Raw genomic sequence first — 21771 nt, forward strand, 5'->3', positions numbered from 1 at the left:
AGAGAAGAAGCCAGGCCAGCCAATCACTTTACAAGATCCACGGCAGTCATCAGAACTTGTGGAGGGGCCAGGGGTGTTCTGGAGGGGCTGGTGGTGTACTGGAGCCAGCCAGTCCCCCCTTCTCAGTAGTTGTTAACCCCTTTCAGCTGTCTCCCCTTCAGTGAAAGGGAGACTGCTCGGGGTAATAATTACTGTGAATGGATAGAGGACCAGAAGTCTAAAAACCGGACTGTCCGGCCTAAAACCGGACGTCTTGTCACCCTTTTAGTATTAGACCTGTTTAATTGTTAAAGTCTAACTGTCATATTTATTTTCAATTTGCAAGTTTATTAGAGTTAGGCATGTATACCTGAGTTAGGCCTCATGCACACATACGTGGACCACGGTCCGTGAAAACCAGTCCTGCCGAGTGCGCAAGCGGACGGCGTCATCGGTTGCTATGATGTCGCTCGCTTTGTTCCCTTGCCGATGAACAGTAAAACATTTGTATTATAGGCGTGTAAATACTGTACAGCGGCAGCGTCATAGCAACCGATGACGTTGTGCACTCGGCAGACCAGGTTTTCACGGACCGCGGTCCATGTATGTGTGCATGAAGTAGGGTTGAGCGATATACCGGTGGCAACGATATACTGCGGTATTGAAAAAACAGTGATATGGCGATTTCGCTGTTTCCTAATAACTGCAGTATTTTGTGACATCATAGAAGCAGTCGTGTGCGCTGACCGCTTCTAAATCTGCGTCCGCCCGCCCCTGCATCTTGCATAGCACTGAATACAAACACATTGCTTCCTGCCGCCCCTGGCTCCCTCTTGCTCCCATATTCAAGTCTCCGCCATCTGACATCACTGTCCGTGACCCGGGGCGGTTCTATTCTATGTGGTGAACTCTTTGTGAGGAGGATGTCTGGAGAGACTTTTCCAGCGGCTGCCTCGCTCGTGTGCTCTGATTTAGAACACAAATGTATTACTTCCCGCAGCGGCCGTCCCCGGCTCCTCCTCGCTCCTATATTCAAGTCTCCGCCCACGACATCTGATTTTAGAATCGGAGCACATAAGCGAGGCAGCCATGGGAAAAGTCTCTACAGACTCCCTCCTCACAGAGAGTTTGCCACTTCACCCGACTCCTGGCCTGCCAGGAGTGTCCAAGCCAAGGTAGAGGAACAGGAGTGAGAGACCCTAAAGCATAGAATAGAACCGGCCCGGGTCACAAACGTGTCATAAGTAAAGGTGGCATGTCTATGTCTTCTGTGGCCCTGGACTGGTCTTTCCCTTCCTGCAGGCATTAGGGAATAATGAGTCATCATGAGTCCCCCATACATGAGCAAGAAGAAGACATTACTGTATGGTGGCCACAAGACTTTATTATACTGAGGAGGGATGGGCTCCAAAAATTGTTCACCTTACAGTATAATGTCTCCTGACTTTGACCCCTTACAGTATAATGTCACCTTGTGGCCCCCTTACAGTCTAGTTCCTGAGTCCACTGTATAATGTATCCTGGTGACCTCATGCAGTATAGTGACTCCTTGTGGCACCCTGCCTGCCCAGCATCCTTTACCACCCTATGCAGTATATAATGTCTCCTTTTAGCCCGCTGCCTGCCCAGAAACCCAGCCCATGTCATGTGCAGTATATAATGTCTCCTTGTGGCCCGCTGCCTGCCCATCATCCCCAGCCCATGTCATGTTCAGTATATAATGTCTCATTTTGGCCGCTGTCTGCTGCCCACATGACCCGGCCCATACAGAATGTCTCCTTGTGGCCCAATACAGTATCGTCTCCTTCTGGCCCCCATACAATGGGAGTTTGGTCTGTCAATGTCTGGGGCCTAACACACACTGGCTTGCAACTGGGATTATATCACAGAAAAATATTAAATATAATTTTTTTTATCTGCAAGGTATTTGTGAGTGACACCCTGTAACGGTATGAGTGGAGGCCTAGCCAGTGGCCACAATACAGTCTGTGTGGGCCTGACACACACTGGCTTGCAACTGGCATTATATCACAGAAAAATATTAAATAGATTTTTTTTATCTGCAAGGTATTTGTGAGTGACACCCTGTAACGGTATGAGTGGAGGCCTAGCCAGTGGCCACAGTACAGTCTGGGGCCAGACACACACTGGCTTACAACTGGGATTATATCATATAAAAATATTAAATAGAATTCTTTTTTATCTGCAGCAGTCATAGCATCACCAAAATTTATGATGCAGCGACCAAGCAGGTTCAATCACCAACCACACGGAGACGGTTAGAACAGTCTTCCTATCTGCGTGGCATGCCACAGTTCCCCCATAACAGTGTGCATGCACAACATTATCGTCCATGTCCAGAATTCCCATTGAAAATGGAAAATAGTAAAAATCCACGCCAAAACTGCATCAAAAAGTGTTTTATAAAATGCGTCAGAAAAAACACATCCAAAAAAAAAACGGATGCAGATTTTGCATTTAGTTTTTTTAAGCACAGAAAATACTATGTGTGAACATACCGAAAGATGCTGCCGGATCAGCAGTTTACAGTAGAAAGGCAAAAGAGAGATAATGTGGCGTTATACAATCAGCTGCTGTGGTTGCAACCGCTGTCTGTGCTGCTAGTCCAATATTTCAGGATTTGGGGCTCCACTTTCAATTTTGCCCCGGGCCACACTTTGTCTAAAAACGGCCCTGGGGTTTGGTATGGTGGGGTCGTTTCAATTTTTTACCTCAGGCAGCAGAAAGGCTTGGTGCACCCCTACCCCTTCCCAAAGCGCTGAGGGAAGGTGGGGGGCCTAAGCTGAACTCTTGTACCAATCCCCATGAGCCTTTAGCCACGCCTCTGACCCTCGGGTTAGCCCTAATTCACATATCACTTCTTCATACACAGCACATGTATCCATTTTCCAGCTCTTTCCTCCTGACAGCACCACAGGTGGTTGTTCCCCTTTGACCCTCTTGGGACAGGAAACAGAGAGGTTAAAAAGTCCCTCCCACCTCCACCCACCGGTGTTCTTCCTGTCCCTACAGGGGATAGACGCAGAGAGGTTTCCTGCTCTAGCATTGAAGAGATTCTACAAGAACTTTTAGGGCCTAAGGCTGGGTCTAGGATCGGGGATGACCGGCCTCTCCTTCCAGGTCTCGAATAGCCTTGCTAACACCTCTCTGGGAAGAGGTCCCTTACCAGCCTGGAACCCACCTGGAGTCTGAGCCAATAGGTTCTATGATGGCCTGGGTCGATCGGTGGGTTCATCCTCCTCGTTCTTTCCCTATAAGTGGCCGTGCCAGTACCTTCTAAGCTGGAGGTCCCCTGGCTTGCTCCTAACCCCCATGAAGTGAGTAATGCACCTGGTGGTGACCTCACTATGGACAACTATGGGGTTATGGAGCTTAGATCTGCTGTTCCTTAATGGAGTTCAGCAGGATCGTGCCTCAGTCCGCCTGAAACTGTCAGCAGCTGGGATAGCGCCTTGTCTTCTTACCAACGCTGCGTATGCACCTGGTGATTTTCTGACTGGATCTGTGGTGGCCACGGTTCCCCCATATTCTGAGCAGGGCATCGGTGGCCGTGCCCCTTCCACTAGTGTAGGGGTTACAGGGCTCATCAGTCTTAGGCACGCGGGCATGCCTCGTTCCACCACATGGATCCGGGCATGTGCTTTAGCAGCATAGGGAGAGTGTTGAGGGTCTGACAGGGGTCACCCTTTCTCTTCCCTAGTTTGGGTCCGGTCAGTAGCTCTTTTTACTGTGTATGCTCTTGTTACCCTTAAACAGCCGTGACATTATGCGAGTATTAGCAGAGGCTGCATGACAATATTAGTGCTTGTTTGGTAGCACATACTCCAAGATTGGTAAGTAATCCATGCAAACTAATTGTCAGGTAAGTAAACCATGCATGGGTTTAACCAGCTGGATTGTCTCTACAGTTCTAATTACTTTAATTAAGAATCTGTGTATGGATCTAAATGGTCTCTGTGCATGCTCAGATGATAGCAGCATCACCTAATGAGATCTAAAGGTGGAGTTAAAAGTTTCTGTCTGCACTTAAATGACAAGGTTGCAGACTTTAATCTTTTAGGCGAGCAACCTGGCTTAGTATGTCTGACTTGATGCCTCATGGCTTCGGTGCGTGCCGCCTCATGGCGAGGTGCCGCCTCATGGTTTCTGTGCCCGCTCATGGCAATGTGCCGCCTCATGGCTTCTGTGCCCGTAGTGCCACCTCATGGCTTCTGTGCCCGGCGTTCCGCTTCTGTGCCCGGCGTCCCCGCCTCATGGCTTCTGTGCCCGGCGTGCCGCCTCATCGCTTCTATGTCCGGTGTGCGGCTTCCATTGCCCAGCGTGCCGCCTCATGGCTTCTGTGCCTGGCATGCAGCTTCATGGCTTCTCTGCGCGGCCCGTCGCCGCTTGCCTCACTGCGTGGCCCGTCGCCGCTTGCCTCACTGCGTGGCCCGTCGCCGCTTGCCTCACTGCGTGGCCCGTCGCCGCATGCCTCAGTGCGCGGCCCGTCAACGCTTGCCTCAGTGCGCGGCCCGTGGCCTCTTGCTGCCTCCGTGCAAGACCTACTGCCTCTGGGCAAGGCCTGCAGTGACTTGCTCCCGCGTGCAGGGCCTGCTGTCGCTCGCTTTCGTGCTAGGCCTGCTGTCACTTGCTGACACTTGATGTCTCCGTACCGGACCGGCTGACACTTGCCTCATACTGGTGTCCTGACACATAAAATTAGCAAGGTAGGAGGCAGGAAGTTCAGTTAAAGCTAAAGGGGTCCTATAGTAAAGACTTCAGGAAGGACCCAGTGTGACTGGAGTCTATTCACGATCTACAGTTTTGCGCAATGCTGTATGGGAGCCAAATTCCTCCTTGGACAATGTGGACAATATTAACGGAAATTCTTTTGCACCTGGTGGCTTCTGTGTCACATGGTCTGTTGTAGGTGCGGCTCACAGCTTTATTCTACCTCACAGTGCATTGGTGCTATCACTATGGAGGCATGGGAGAGCCTGGCTGTGAGGTAATTTCTAGCATTGTTCAGACCCTGTTCACACACCACAGGCGGTTTAGTGGTAGGACCCCATGCGTGCTGAGACTCCGTGACGTGGTGCATGAGGGGCTCCGTTATGTTCCTGACTGGAAGATATTGGCAAAGTTCTCAGCTTTTAACATCGGCTAGAGGAATTGGCTAGTATTGTCAGTTGCGTATCATTTTGGTGCATTTTCTGCAGTGATTTCTATGTAAATATTGCATATAAGATTTTCAGATGATTTTATTAAATCGGTTGCATCCATCCTGGTGTAGTAATCTATAAAAACACTGGTGGGTGGAGGTGGGAGGGACCTTTTAACCTCTGTTTCCTGTCCCAAGAAGGTCAAAGGGGAACTCTCCCATTGAAGTCTGTGGGTTTTTCACTGACATGCTCTAGAATTCGCCTTTCAATCTAGGGGGTCCAAATAAAGCTGATTTAACCAAGATATGAATAAGTTCCCATTTTGTGCAAAATCAAATATTCTGGGTGAAAAGACAAGAACTCAGGTTTTTTAATAATGAAAAAAAAGTTCAGAAACACTCTTCACATTACTGAACATCAGTGATGTGACGGAACCAAAGGAGCTGAAACCGAGTGGGGAGCAGGTAAGTACACTTCCCTCTGCAGGTCCAGGTTATGTGGGGTGGAGAGGAGGTGTCTAATAGAAAGGCCTCCAAAGGGGAACAGCCACTTTAAGGAACTGGGACAGAATATGTTATTGGGGGTTAGGATATGTCTGCAAATATTGTAGCCGCTGCTTATGGTCATAATTCAATTCTTCTACAACTAATCGTTCAGCCATGATTTGCAAGTCACACGTGGCTCTGTTTGGAGACCACTGCTCTACATGCTACTGTGACGCGGAATCAGCTGTGATAGGCTTATACACCCTGCAGATATATAATATATTCACAGCCTGCAACAGGATCAAAAACATCCTGTAAATAACACATACCAGCCACGGAGTCACCATACCGCCCAATATTTCACTCTCCATTAAAGGGGTTGTCCGGGATTGAGGACTTTGTTCCATTAGTACAAGACAGACAAACATATAACATACATCCATGTCCTACCTTTTCCACATGTTTCTCTAGCCCCGTTTTCTTACAGAAAAATTCTTAGCTGGAAGTGTTGTTTTCTTAGTCTCTTGCATAAGCGCTAAAGCCTCTTCTTCCGGCTGATGTGACGTTACCGGCACTGATGGGCGGGCTTTAGCGCTGCTTTAGCCAGTAAAACGGCTAGGGCAGCGCTTAAGCCCGCACATCAGAGCCGGTGACGTGACCGAACACACTGACAGGTGGAAGCCTTCTCCCGGCAGTGTGTTACTGTAAACAAAAGAGCCTTTACCCTGCGTGATTTAGCGCAGCGCAAAGGAGAGCATCAGAGCATGAACTGCTCCGATTCTCAAGTCAGGGGGGCTGTCTGGGTGAAAATAGAGGTTTGTCTGGGTTCAGCTCTGAACCCGGACAACCCCTTTAAAAAAAATCAAGTCCCATTCCCCCAGCATCTTCCACAATACATCCCACCCAGAAATGCCCACTCTGGAACATACATCTAATATTGTGTCCCTGGAGATGTTTAGCTATTTAAAAAACACTTAGGGTACTTTCACACTAGCGTTAGTTTGATCCGGCAGGCAGTTTCGTCGTCGGAGCTGCCTGCCGGATCCGCCGATCAGTGTGACAACTGACAGCATTTGTAGACGGATCCGGGTGCGGATCCATCTACAAATGCATTGCAAGAACGTATCCGTCTCTCCGCTTGTCATGCGGATAGACGGATCCGTCTTGCAGTCCTTCTCACAGTTTTCCCGGTCTGCGCATCCGTCCTTCAGTTGTTTCGCAATGCCGGATCCGGCACTAATGCAAGTCAATGGGAATTAATGCCGGATCCGGCATTCCAGAGACTGATCAGCATGCTGCGGTATTATGTCCGCGCAAAACGCCTGACAGTGACTGAACGGAAGGCATGCTGATGCAAACTGAACGGATTTCTGTCCCTTTAGAATGCATTGGGATATGCCTGATTAGTTATTTTCCGGCATAGAGCCCTTTTTACGGAACTCTATGCCAGAAAAGAATAACGCAAGTGTGAAAGTACCCCTAGCATGCTTGACAATAAAATACACAAAGTAATACTTACATATGGAGTGAGTAATATCCCAGTTCTAATGCTTCCTGGATTCACCGCCGATCTTTGCTTCTTGGAACATCTCTATACAAACATGTGACAGCCGGTGATTGGCTGCAGTGGTCACATGTCCATATCGAGAGGGACCGGGATATGCACATGTGAATGGAGCCTTAGTAGTGGAAGTGGGCAGAAGGGAGCAGATAAGTGCGTTTCTTGTTTCATATATGCCATATTCCAGAGCCTAATTATAAAGGGGGTTAAAACTGGAAATCCCCTTTAAGGCCTGGGGCAGTGGTCCTCTGTACAGCTTCTTTTCTAGAGTCTAGAACCAGCTGGAACAATGCTACTAGCAGATCTCTTATTCATGTCAGTAGATCCTGCTGTACCGCTTGTATGAACTAAGTAACAGAGCCAGTCACTGATTCCGGATGGATCATTCCAACCAATAGTGTAGATATTGTTGGGATCGGTATATATGGGATGGGGGTTAGCAATGACAACATTCAGAGGCTTCAGAGGTTAAAAATATAACTTGGCTTTATTTGGTCCAGCAACAAAACATGTGACATCACATAGAGATCAGTTCACAGATAACAGTATTCAGAGCACAGACGTTCCATTGGGGCTACTTGTGCCTTCCTAGACTCAGAGCTTGACTAGGCTTGTCAACAGTTTCATGCACCAGTAAGGAGTCCAGCAACATTGCCTGCGGTAATTGGGGGGAAGGGTGGGATGTACTGGAGGGGGAGGGAATGGCAGGTCCCACTGCCAACCTACCTGCCATTCCAAAAAAAATCCAGGCCCGGAAAACAAAGGTACTAAAATCCTCAGTAAAGAGAATTTACTGAGGAAACCCAACTTTCCTGGATTTTTCATCTCACCTACATTTAAAAAATGTAGATGAGATGTACACCCCCTCCAGGTGTCTCCAATCTACCTATGTATTCTATGATAGATAGACAGACAGGGGGACAGATAGAGGGGAAGACAGACAAACAGAAAGACAGACAAACTGACAGACAGACATATGGCCACTGTAGATGTTGTTCCAGGGCTTACGGACTAATGGGCATGATGGTACTAAGTTAACTCCATTTAGTCCATGGACCGGCAGCTGCAGCAGGTGTTCTTCTTTTGGGTCCTTTTTTAATCCATTTACGGAACCGGTTCAGGCGGGATGTTTTCATAGTGATCTTCTCCTTCTCTGTTTTTGATGTTCTCTTTGTGATCTCCTCCTCTGTTTTAGATGTTACCTTCATGATTTTCTCCTCCTCTCTTTTGAATGTTACCTCCATGATCTTTTCCTCCTCTGTTTTAGATGTTCTCTTCATAATTTTCTCCTCCTCTTTTTTGGCGGCTTTAAGTTTTTTAATAATTGGCATTTCTTTCTTGATATTATCCATTTGTGGTCTGATGTTTTTCTTAATTTTCACTACAGGTTTTTGAACAACTAATAAATGAGAAGGAAACCATCAGCAGGTAGTAGATATAACATAATCTATCCTTTTAATATTGTGAGCAATGGAGTAATATAGCGATACAGCTAATCAGCAGACATCAGCTGTCTCATCTCTTAATTCTAATAGAAGGACCCCAATGTGTGTGATGAGCAGATATGAGAGGTAACCCTAAGCTCTGCCTGTACCCTTATATATGTTATTATATAGAAATGATTACCTGGCTTCTCCACTCGAACCATCGCTAGATCAGTTGCCTGTTTTTGTTCACGCCGGCGCCAGGCCTTGTATTGTAACTGTGAGACAAGAAATGTCCTGACATGAGTCGGTACAGATGACAATCTTCAGTTCCCCATCAGAATATACCCATGACCCCCCTCCCCCACTACAGGGGATGAGATATAAAGGTGCAGTATGTAACAGGCAGGAAGGATATAGTGCCATAGTCTATATCACATCATAATACAGCACCGAGAAGGGGGGACAGCGGTTACCTGATTATATCCCTGCCCCATCCGGCCCCTGTATTATAACCTTGCCACAGTAGTTACTGAGCCCCCTGTAGGTCAGACTGTACAGTGTATAGAGAATATTGTATTGTGTAGAGTAGAAAAAAATTGGAAACTCACCAGCAAAAGATGACAATCGCACCGGCAACCAATATAAATATGCCTAGAGGCAGGACAACGCGGTACATGACTGGTAATAAAGACACAAGATGCTCGTTATCAATTCTTATCATAGAGAACATATTCTACAAGACATTGTCCAACATCTCTAGATCCTTCTGATGCCAGCAGTGCCCTTCATGAGGACATCATCAGGTAGGCACTGGCAGCTTGGATGGGCATGGAGGGGGTAATTGCTGGACTGTGGGCTGATAAAGTCTGGATAAGGGGCACATCATTATATGTTCCAGCATCACTTTATAGGACTAATCCACCAAAGGAGCAGCTTAGTGACTATTCTCCTCCACTACAGTCAGGGCTTGGTAGAGGATGATGAGAGCATAATTAGGAGAGGAAGGAATTGACTACTCACTGTTATTTGCACCGGCGCTGTCAGGACCGGGGGTTGTCCTCCCTGATCCTGGGAAAGTCACTGTCCATGAAAGAATGAAGGAAAATAAAGACATGAAAGCAATAATAGCGGCAGCTGAACCCCAAAACGGGGACACGAGGAGACAGAAGATAACAATAAATCAGTATTTAGTAAGTGCCCACTAGTGGTGGCTACAGAGAAAATGTCATCATTTAAGGCCATTGAATAAGATTATAAACCTTGCAGCTTTCTTTCTGAAATATCCTCCCTGATGTCCAGGGGTTGTGTACGGTATTGCAGTTCAGCGCCATCCAAGTAAATGGGGCTCAGCTACAATGCAGCACACAGCCCACTGTCCTATAACCTGAGCTCCAAGCCACAGAGATACCAGCCAGGTTTGCCTCTAGGACCCGTAATCATGTAAGGATAAATACAATATTCAGCCCCCATTCAGTAAGATAAACCCCCAGTGATAATATCCATTACCTGCAGGTGTTTTTGTGGGCTTTCCGTGTACATAAAATGTAAAAAATAATAGCAATAGAAGAGCAATTCTTCTGAAATCCATTGTCTCCAACAACTAACCCTCAAAAGAATCCAGTGCACCCCAACACATAGAAGCCTCTACATAGCATTGTGATGTCACACAGCTTCAGTATTCTAAGGGGGCGGGGCTTCTTTCTACTGCTGATGTCATCCGAGATCTAGTCTGAATGAAGAACTGTATATAGAGCAGTAATGTTTAAAGGGGAATGCCACTTTTAGTAAACCTTTAATAAAGTCATAAGGATTTTGGGGTTATTTATCAAACTGGTGTAAAGTAGAACTGGCTTAGTTGTCCATAGCAATCAATCAGATTCCCACCTTTCATTTTAGACTGCTCCTTCGGAAAATGAAAGGAGGAATCTGATTGGTTTCTATGGACAACTGAGCCAGTTCTACTTTACACCAGTTTGATAAATGATCCCATTATGTATATTATAGCATCAGACTACACAATTATGATACAGAATTTATACATTCCGAACTCCTAGGTGGCAATGACGACTCTCCTTCCCTCCTTTTTTTTTTTTTTAAGTCTATGGGGGTCATTTATTAAGATCGGCATTTTAGACACCGGTCTCTTTTAACCCTATAACTGGCGGTGAATCTGCCGAAGTTATGAATAGGCGACGGCATTTAACAAGAATGATAGTCCTTATAAATCTTCAGCCCCAATGATAGGACAGTGTAAAGGGGTCCTTAGTCTGGGCCTGTGCAAACCAACCTTCATGTCCAGGAAAGCTACCAGAACCTTACAATACAACACTACATAGAGTAACAGAGTAAGGCCTCATGCACGCGGCCGTTGTCCGGCCGTACCCGTATTGCACCATCTGGATCCCTCTGCGGAATCCGCACGGATGTTGCCCGTGCTTTGGGGACCGAAAATTGCGGCCCTACATGCACGGAACGGCCTTGTGCATGAGGCCAAAGAGGGAATAAGCAGAGTCAAAAACTTTTATTCTGTATATTTATAATTAGAAATATGTTATCCTGCCAAAATATTACCATGCAATGTATAGGACAATTTAAATAGTACTTAAATATACATGAAATAAAAATATACTCATTGCTAAAAAAAACATAGTGCACCAAAAAGGAGTTGCTGGAATGGAATGAAACTTTGTATGTGTGAATGTAATGATGATAAATGTAAGTGATCATAATATTAGAGGGAAATGATAACTTTATCGTGGAAGAGGAGACTCTAGGACTCACTCTGTTGGGCTTCCTCTAGCCAGGATACAGGATGAGATTCAGTTTGGTATGGAGGCATACAGATTCTGTATGGTATCCTGTGGCACATTTACCTACAGATGTTGCTGCTGGGCCAGTAAATCCTGCACATATGTAGGTTGCTGAAGCTGACATCCCAGCAGGTCCTATAAATTCTTAAAAAATCAGGTGACAGGGCAGGGCAAGGAAGTGTTGTAATCTGAGGAGACCTGTCAAACCCTTTCTGTTTGCTGGCATTATCCTGCTGAAATATGGCAGTTGCTAGCCCTGCATGAGAGGAACACATGTGTCCGCAGGTTGTCCTGCACATATCGCTCTGCTGTTAGTGTCCCTCGTATTACTGCAAGAGTCACCGTCGTATGCGATGGCTCCCCAGATCATCACACTAGCAATTGGGACAGTGTGTTGCTCCACAGCAAAGGTAGAATTGAAGAGCTCACCATGAGGCCTCCATACTCAAACTTAACTATCATGGGTTCTCAAACAGAACCGGGTTCATTGGTTAAGACAGATGATACAGTTCCAGTCCATAGCAGTACAGGTTACTTATTAATGCAAACAAAGTGATGGTGGCTGGCTGTTAATAGCAGGACATGTAAAGGGCGTTTTGACACCAAATGCACCTGGAAATGTTCCAGGTGTAGTTCTCAAGACCTGGGAGTACTAGTGTTGTAAATGGTTGTAGTGTAATGCAATGTAATGTAATGACATGTTATACACCTTGTATACCAGCAGATGGGGTATTATTGGCAGTGTTTGGCAACAAAAAATGGGGCTTACCCTCCCATTCCTCCCTTATTGGTAGAACTTGGCTGGTCCAACTTCATGTCAATGGAGGGGCAGAGTTAGAGCAGTTTAAAAAGAAGAGAGTGATGAGTGATCAATATCATGCTCATCTAGGCCGCGAAGACCACAGAGGAAGAGTGATCAAGCAATTAAACTATGCACACTCTGCTGCAAGGTGAGGGGAAACACGTTAAGACAGCACTACCACAGTGCAGGTGTAACACCCCACAGTGATGTTACCACTCCTGCACCCTGCTACTTTCTTTATTGTGCTAAAACAATGTTACGTACAGTACAGACCAAAAGTTTGGAAACACCTTCTCATTCAAAGAGTTTTCTTTATTTTCATGACTATGAAAATTGTAGATTCACACTGAAGGCATCAAAACTATGTGGGATTATATACCAAACAAAAAAGTGTGAAACAACTGAAAATATGTCATATTCTAGGTTCTTCAAAGTAGCCACCTTTTGCTTTGATTACTGCTTTGCAAACTCTTGGCATTTTCTTGATGAGCTTCAAGAGGTAGTCACCTGAAATGGTTTTCACTTCATAGGTGTGCCCTGTCAGGTTTAATAAGTGGGATTTCTTGCCTTATAAATGGGGTTGGGACCATCAGTTGCGTTGTGGAGAAGTCAGGTGGCTACACAGCTGATAGTCCTACTGAATAGACTGTTAGAATTTGTATTATGGCAAGAAAAAAAGCAGCTAAATAAAGAAAAACGAGTGGCCATCATTACTTTAAGAAATGAAAGTCAGTCAGTCCGAAAAAGTGGGAAAACTTTGAAAGAGTCACAAAAACCATCAAGCGCTACAAAGAAACTGGCTCACATGCGGACCGCCCCAGGAAAGGAAGACCAAGAGTCACCTCTGCTGCAGAGGATAAATTCATCCGAGTCACCAGCCTCAGAAATCGCAGGTTAACAGCAGCTCAGATTAGAGACCAGGTCAATGCCACACATTGTTCTAGCAGCAGACACATCTCTACAACAACTGTTAAGAGGAGACTGTGTGAATCAGGCCTTCATGGTAGAATATCTGCTAGGAAACCACTTCTAAGGACAGGCAACAAGCAGAAGAGACTTGTTTGGGCTAAAGAACACAAGGAATGGACATTAGACCAGTGGAAATCTGTGCTTTGGTCTGATGAGTGCAAATTTGAGATCTTTGGTTCCAACCACCATGTCTGTGTGTGACGCAGAAAAGGTGAACGGATGGACTCTACATGCCTGGTTCCCACAGTGAAGCATGAAGGAGGAGGTGTGATGGTGTGGGGGTGCTTTGCTGGTGACACTGTTGGGGATTTATTCAAAATTGAAGGCATACTGAACCAGCATGGCTACCACAGCATCTTGCAGCGGCATGCTATTCCATCCGGTTTGCGTTTAGTTGGACCATCATTTATTTTTCCACAGGACAATGACCCCAAACACACCTACAGGCTGTGTAAGGGCTATTTGACCATGAAGGAGAGTGATGGGGTGCTGCGCCAGATGACCTGGCCTCCACAGTCACCGGACCTGAACCCAATCGAGATGGTTTGGGGTGAGCTGGACCGCAGAGTGAAGGTAAAAGGGCCAACAAGTGCTAAGCATCTCTGGGAACTCCTTCAAGACTGTTGGAAGACCATTTCAGGTGACTACCTCTTGAAGCTCATCAAGCGAATGCCAAGAGTGTGCGAAGCAGTAATCAAAGCAAAAGGGGGCTACTTTGAAGAACCTAGAATATGACATATTTTCAGTTGTTTCACACTTTTTTGTTATGTATATAATTCCACATGTGTTAATTCATAGTTTTGATGCCTTCAGTGTGAATCTACAATTTTCATAGTCATGAAAATAAAGAAAACTCTTTGAATGAGAAGGTGTGTCCAAACTTTTGGTCTGTACTGGATGTATTTTGTCCAGGTCCTCCACAATGTGCATTCCTAATATCTTTCTGCAACTGTTATGTTCATGCCTGGTTAGCCAGCAGGTGGCAGCAAACACTGCAGAGCTGTATTTAAGTAGAATTAAACTCTCCATTCCATTCTAGCGTGCAGGGGCACGTCTCTGCTGGACGTGCCCATGCCAGTCAGAGCACCTTAAGATCTGCTGGCCATGGAGGCCAAAGCTTGAAGCCTCAGGAGCCAGGAAGAAAGTTCCCTGGCATAACCCAAGACTACAGAGAAGAAGTGCAGCATACAGAAGAAGCTGAGTTATACAGCCAGCCTGTCAGTACAGCAGTATCAAAGAGAAGGATAGAGCAGAGTTGAGTTTGCTTGCCAGTTTAATTCTAAAGCCTGCAGGAAACAAGACAAAGCCTGTAAACTGTTTGAAGAAACGTTTATTCAAGTAAAGCTGCCACTGAACTTCATCTCAAGCTCTGGACTCAAGTTATTCTTTTCTATCCCTCCATTATTCCCCTTATTTATTGCTTCAGAGCAAAATCCTGGGGTACAGCGGTATCCAGGTAGGAGCACCGTGACATGCATAAAGAGACATTTAGGCCTCACTACACCACTCGGCATTCCTACACTTGGGACGCGGTGTATAGGAGGGGCCTGGGGGGAGGCGTACATTGCACATTGCACAGGACAGGCATAGCTAAAAGCCTGTATCAAACACTGGATGCCTACAGCTACAGGTACCAGAGTACAGCTGTGGAGAATGGAATCAGGAGAGAGAGACATTTTCAGCTAGTTACCTTCTGATTGTCATCTTCTGCCACTATGATCTGGAAGGAGAAATTGCACTTTGTTATGAACTGTGGTTACATCTGCTGCTAATAAGTTTTTTTTTGCAGTTAGTAAAGAAAGATGTTCTCTGTCCTATAATCTCTGCCTGGTTCCTTCACATCACTTATTCACTGCACTGAACCCCAGGTAGCAATGGCCTTAGGGAGTACACCGTTACACAACATAACAGTATCTCATCAGGGCCACTACAACTCCCATCCACTGTAATGGCTCCTCAGGGGTCTTCCTGCATTAACCTCTTAAGGACTCAGCCCTATTTCACCTTAAGGACCAGGCCATTTTTTCCAAATCTGACCAGTGTCACTTTAAGTGATGATAACTTTAAAACGCTTTGACTTATCCAGGCCATTCTGAGATCGTTTTTTCGTCACATATTGTACTTTATGACACTGTTAAAATGAAGTTAAAAAAAAATCATTTTTATTTATAAAAAAATACAAAATTTACCAAAATTTAAAAAAAAATTGCAAATTTCTAAGTTTTAATTTCTCTACTTCTATAATACATAGCAATACCTCCAAAAATAGTTATTACTTTACATTACCCATATGTGTACTTCATGTTTGGATCATTTTGGGAATATTTTATTTTTTGGGGATGTTACAAGGCTTAGAAGTTTAGAAGCAAATCTTGAAATTTTTCAGAAATTTTCAAAAACCCAATCTTTAACCACTTCAGCCCCGCTAGCTGAAACCCCCTTCATGACCAGAGCACTTTTTACACTTCGGCACTACTCCTTTCACCGTTTATCGCTCGGTCATGCAACTTACCACCCAAATGAATTTTACCTCCTTTTTTTCTCACTAATAGAGCTTTCATTTGGTGGTATTTTATTGCTGCTGACATTTTTACTTTTTTTGTTATTAATCAAAATGTAACGATTTTTTTGCAAAAAAATGACATTTTTCACTTTCAGCTGTAAAATTTTGCAAAAAAAACAACATCCATATATAAATTTTTCGCCAAATTTATTGTTCTACATGTCTTTGATTACAAAAAAATGTTTGGGCAAAAAAAAATGGTTTGGGTAAAAGTTATAGCGTTTACACACTATGGTACAAAAATGTGAATTTCCGCTTTTTGAAACAGCTCTGATTTTCTGAGCACCTGTCATGATTCCTGAGGTTCTACAATGCCCAAACAGTAGAAAACCCCCACAAATGACCCCATTTCGGAAAGAAGACACCCTAAGGTATTCGCTGATGGGCATAGTGAGTTCATCGAACTTTTTATTTTTTGTCACAAGTTAGCGGAAAATGATGATGATTTTATTATTTATTTTTTTTCTTACAAAGTCTCATATTCCACTAACTTGCGACAAAAAATAAAAAATTCTAGGAACTCACCATGCCCCTCACAGAATACCTTGGGGTGTCTTCTTTCCAAAATGGGGTCACTTGTGGGCTAGTTATACTGCCCTGGCAATTTAGGGGCCCAAATGTGTGAGAAGAACTTTGCAATCAAAATGTGTAAAAAATGACCGGTGAAATCCAAAAGGTGCACTTTGGAATATGTGCCCTTTTGCCCACCTTGGCAGCAAAAAAGTGTGACACATCTGGTATCGCCGTACTCAGGAGAAGTTGGGGAATGTGTTTTGGGGTGTCATTTTACATATACCCATGCTGGGTGAGAAAAATATCTTGGTCAAATGCCAACTTAGTATAAAAAAATGGGAAAAGTTGTCTTTTGCCAAGATATTTCTCTTATCCAGCATGGGTATATGTAAAATGACACCCCAAAACACATTCCCCAACTTCTCCTGAGTACGGCGATACCAGATGTGTCACACTTTTTTGCTGCCAAGGTGGGCAAAGGGGCACATATTCCAAAGTGCACCTTTCAGATTTTGCAGGCCATTTTTTACACATTTTGATTGCAAGGTACTTCTCACACATTTGGGCCCCTAAATTGCCAGGGCAGTATAACTACGCCACAAGTGACCCCATTTTGGAAAGAAGACACCCCAAGGTATTCCGTGAGGGGCACTGGCGAGTTCCTAGAATTTTTTATTTTTTGTCACAAGTTAGCGGAAAATGATGATTTTTTTTTTTTCTCTTTTTTCCTTACAAAGTCTCATATTCCACTAACTTGCGACAAACAAAAAATAAAAAATTCTAGGAACTCGCCATGCCCCTCACGGAATACCTTGGGGTGTCTTCTTTCCAAAATGGGGTCACTTGTGGCGTAGTTATACTGCCCTGGCAATTTAGGGGCCCATATGTGTGAGAAGTACTTTGCAATCAAAATCTGTAAAAAATGACCGGTGAAATCCGAAAGGTGCACTTTGGAATATGTGCCCCTTTGCCCACCTTGGCAGCAAAAAAGTGTGACACATCTGGTATCGCCGTACTCAGGAGAAGTTGGGGAATGTGTTTTGGGGTGTCATTTTACATATACCCATGCTGGGTGAGAAAAATATCTTGGTCAAATGCCAACTTTGTATAAAAAAATGGGAAAAGTTGTCTTTTGCCAAGATATTTCTCTCATCCAGCATGGGTATATGTAAAATGACACCCCAAAACACATTCCCCAACTTCTCCTGAGTACGGCGATACCAGATGTGTCACACTTTTTTGCAGCCTAGATGCGCAAAGGGGCCCAAATTCCTTTTAGGAGGGCATTTTTAGACATTTGGATCCCAGACTTCTTCTCACGCTTTAGGGCCCCTAAAAAGCCAGGGCAGTATAAATACCCCACATGTGACCCCACTTTGGAAAGAAGACACCCCAAGGTATCCAATGAGGGGCCTGGCAAGTTCATAGAATTTTTATTTTTTTTGCATAAGTTAGCGGAAATTGATTTTTATTTATTTTTTTCTCACAAAGTCTCACTTTCCGCTAACTTAGGACAAAAATTTAAATCTTTCATGGACTCAATATGCCCCTCAGCAAATACCTTGGGGTGTCTTCTTTCCAAAATGGGGTCAGTTGTGGGGTGTTTGTACTGCCCTGGCATTTGAGGGTCTCCGCAATCATTACATGTATGGCCAGCATTAGGAGTTTCTGCTATTCTCCTTATATTGAGCATACAGGTAATGAGATTTTTTTTTCCGTTCAGCCTCTGGGCTGAAAGAAAAAAATGAACGGCACAGATTTCTTCATTCGCATCGATCAATGTGGATGAAAAAATCTCTGCCAAAAAAAAAAAATGGAGGGGAAAGGCGTCTGCCAGGACATAGGAGCTCCGCCCAACATCCATACCCACTTAGCTCGTATGCCCTGGCAAACCAGATTTCTCCATTCACATCAATCGATGTGGATGAATAAATCATTGCCGGGATTTTTTTTATTTTTTTTTATATATATATATATACAAAGTGCTTGCCAAAGCATAGGAACGCCGCCTCCTCCTCAGCTCGTATGCCTCGGCAAACGTATCTGTCACTGCAGAGGAGAAAATCCCGTCTTGCAGCGCCGCATACACCGACTTGCGTGTAATCTGACAGCAGCGCAATGCTTCTGTCAGAATGCACATCGGTGCTGCAGCTAGTCAATCGGTTGGTCCACCTGGAAGGTAAAAAAAAGAAAAAAAAAAAAAAGAAAAAAACAGGCCGCAACGCAATAATTTTATTAACTTTGCAACAGAACATGTAACTTTAACTTTTTTAACTGAACATTAACGTGTTTGCTTACTGGTGTGTTTTTTTTTTTTTTTTTTTTTTTTACCTTTATAGAACAAACCTCTCCTTCCCCATGGGTCAATGTGCAAAGCGCAAATCGCCCAAAGATGTGGCGAAGTGCGTTATGCACTTTGTCCCATGTGAAAGGAGACGTTTGCAGCAGCAGTGAGTGAATGGGCCCTAATAGCCCTGTGTGCCTGTCCTGGTGAGATGATCCCTATGCTAATAGTGTACCTGTGAGTGGTACTTCCGGAAACACTCTCCAAAGCATAGGGCAGGGTGGTCCGGACAGTCAGGACAGAAATAGCGGGTGTCACGCCTTATTCCACTCCTGCTACAGACACGACATCTTTTTCGGGGTGACGGTTGGGTTGAGGTACCAGGAACGACATTGGGGAAATGTCGCTCGTGTAGACGGCTAACTACACTGGTGGTTGGGGCCACGGAACCTCCTGGATACAGGAGGTTCTCGATGATCTCTTCCTGAAATTTGAGGAAGGATCCAGTTCTCCCAGCCTTACTGTAGAGAACAAAACTATTGTACAGAGCCAATTGAATTAAATATACAGACACCTTCTTATACCAGCGTCTGGTGCGTCGGGAAACTAAATACGGAGACAACATCTGGTCATTGAAGTCGACCCCTCCCATGTGGAGGTTATAGTCGTGGACTGAGAGGGGCTTTTCAATGACACGGGTTGCTCGCTCAATTTGTATTGTCGTGTCTGCGTGAATGGAGGAGAGCATGTAAACGTCACGCTTGTCTCTCCATTTCACCGCGAGCAGTTCTTCGTTACACAGTGCGGCCCTCTGCCCCCTTGCAAGACGGGTGGTAACGAGCCGTTGGGGGAAGCCCGCGCGACTAGTTCGCGCGGTACCACAGGCGCCAATCCGTTCTAGAAACAAATGCCTAAAGAGGGCCACACTTGTGTAAAAATTGTCCACATAAAGATGGTACCCCTTGCCGAATAAGGGTGACACCAAGTCCCAAACTGTCTTCCCACTGCTCCCCAGGTAGTCAGGGCAACCGACCGGCTCCAGGGTCTGATCTTTTCCCTCATAGACCCGAAATTTGTGGGTATAGCCTGTGGCCCTTTCACAGAGCTTATACAATTTGACCCCATACCGGGCGCGCTTGCTTGGGATGTATTGTTTGAAGCCAAGGCGCCCGGTAAAATGTATCAGGGACTCGTCTATGCAGATGCTTTGCTCTGGGGTATACAATATCTGCAAATTTCAGGTTGAAATGGTCTATGAGGGGCCGAATTTTGTGGAGCCGGTCAAAAGCAGGGTGGCCTCTGGGACGGGAGGCGGTGTTGTCACTAAAGTGCAGGAAACGCAGGATGGTCTCAAATCGTGTCCTGGACATAGCAGCAGAGAACATGGGCATGTGATGAATCGGGTTCGTGGACCAATATGACCGCAATTCATGCTTTTTTGTCAGGCCCATGTTGAGGAGGAGGCCCAGAAAAGTTTTAAGTTCGGAAACTTGGACTGGTTTCCACCGGAAAGGCTGGGCATAAAAGCTTCCCGGGTTAGCGGTTATAAATTGTGTGGCATACCTGTTTGTTTCTGCCACAACTATGTCTAAGAGCTCCGCAGTCAAGAACAGCTCAAAAAATCCCAGGGCCGAACCGATCTGAGCTGTCTCAACCCGAACTCCAGACTGGGCGGTGAAAGGGAAAACTACAGGTGCGGCTGAAGTTGGGGACTGCCAATCAGGGTTTGCCAGCACCTCTGGGATTCTAGGGGCTCTACGGGCACGTCTTTGCGGTGGCTGCGACGGGGTCACTACTGCACGTGCCACCGTACCAGCTTCAACTGCCCTTCTGGTGCTCGCTACTTCACCAGGTTGTACGGCAGTGCTGGTACTAGGTCCAGGAGGGCTGGGCTGCTGGTGTATGCCTCACCACGTAATCCGACAGCACCAGCCCCACTCTGCTGCTCTTGAAGCGGATCCTGCGCAACCTTCGGTCTAGCGACGCGGGGCCAGGTACACCTGGTGCTATCAGGGACCTCAGCCTCCTCGTCCGAACTTTGGGTCAGAGAGCCACTGCTTTCTACAGGTTCGTATTCTGACCCGCTGGATTCATCAGATGAGGGTTCCCACTCCTCATCCGACTGGGTCAGAAGCCTGTAGGCCTCTTCAGAAGAATACCCCCTGTTAGACATGTGGGCAACTAAATTTAGGGGTATTCCCTGAGACTACCCAAGAAAAAAAAAGCAAGCCTGTCTTACAAAGGGGAGGCTAGCGAAGTACCGGAGGCCGCTGCGGTTGATAAAAAATATCAAAACTGATTTTTTTATCGCCGCAGTGCGTGTAAAGTGAATGTGCAGTGATCAAAAAAAAAATTTTTTTTGTCACTGCGGTGGGGCGGGTGTGGGCGAACGATCAGGCCTGATCGGGCAAACACTGCGTTTTGGGTGGAGGGCGAACTAAAGTGACACTAGTACTATTATAGATCTGACCGTGATCAGTTTTGATCACTTCCAGATACTATAAAAGTACAAATGCTGATTAGCGATACGCTAATCAGCGAATAACGGACTGCGGTGCGGTGGGCTGGGCGCTAACTGATCGCTAACTACCTAACCAAGGGACCTGAACTATACCTAAAACCTAACGGTCAATACCAGTGAAAAAAAAAAGTGACAGTTTGCACTGATCACTTTTTTCTTTTCACTTGTGATTGACAGGGGCGATCAAAGGGGTGATCAAAGGGTTAATTGGGGTTCAGGGGGGTGATCTGGGGCTAAAGTGTAGTGTTTGGTGTACTCACTGTGAAGCCTGCTCCTCTGCTGGATCCAACCGACGAAAAGAACCAGCAGAGGAGCAGACAGCCATATAACAGATCATATTTACAAATATGATCTGTTATTCGGCTCTCTGATTGGATTTTTTAAAAATCAGCAACCTGCCAGCCAATGATCGCGGCTGGCAGGTTGCTGACGAAATACTCCTGTACGAAATGCCGGCGCGAACTGCGCATGCGCGGGCGCATATTCGCGTCATCTCGTATATGCGTGACTCTGCGCAGCGCTGCCACCTCCGGACCGCACATCTGCGTTAGGCGGTCCGGAGGTGGTTAAGGACCAGTTCAGGTCTGAAGTCACTTTGCGAGGCTTACATAATAGAAACCACCCCAAAATGACCCCATTCTATAAACTACACCCCTCAAGGTATTCAAAACAGATTTTACAAACTTTGTTAACTC

At 45.6% G+C, this 21771-nt stretch overlaps 1 protein-coding gene across 1 annotated transcript; it reads right to left on the minus strand.

Moving 5' to 3' along the window:
* Positions 1-8221: 8221 nt before the first annotated feature.
* Positions 8222-8875, minus strand: LOC122935471 (UPF0329 protein ECU05_1680/ECU11_0050-like). Its single transcript, XM_044291237.1, has 2 exons — positions 8814-8875; positions 8222-8586 (listed from the first exon to the last, which is right to left on the minus strand). Exons 1-2 carry the CDS (start codon positions 8833-8835, stop codon positions 8222-8224), a joined length of 387 nt encoding a protein of 128 aa, XP_044147172.1. The 5' UTR covers positions 8836-8875.
* Positions 8876-21771: the final 12896 nt, after the last annotated feature.

The sequence above is a fragment of the Bufo gargarizans genome, chromosome 4, assembly GCF_014858855.1.
Source record: "Bufo gargarizans isolate SCDJY-AF-19 chromosome 4, ASM1485885v1, whole genome shotgun sequence".
Classification (NCBI taxonomy): domain Eukaryota; kingdom Metazoa; phylum Chordata; class Amphibia; order Anura; family Bufonidae; genus Bufo; species Bufo gargarizans.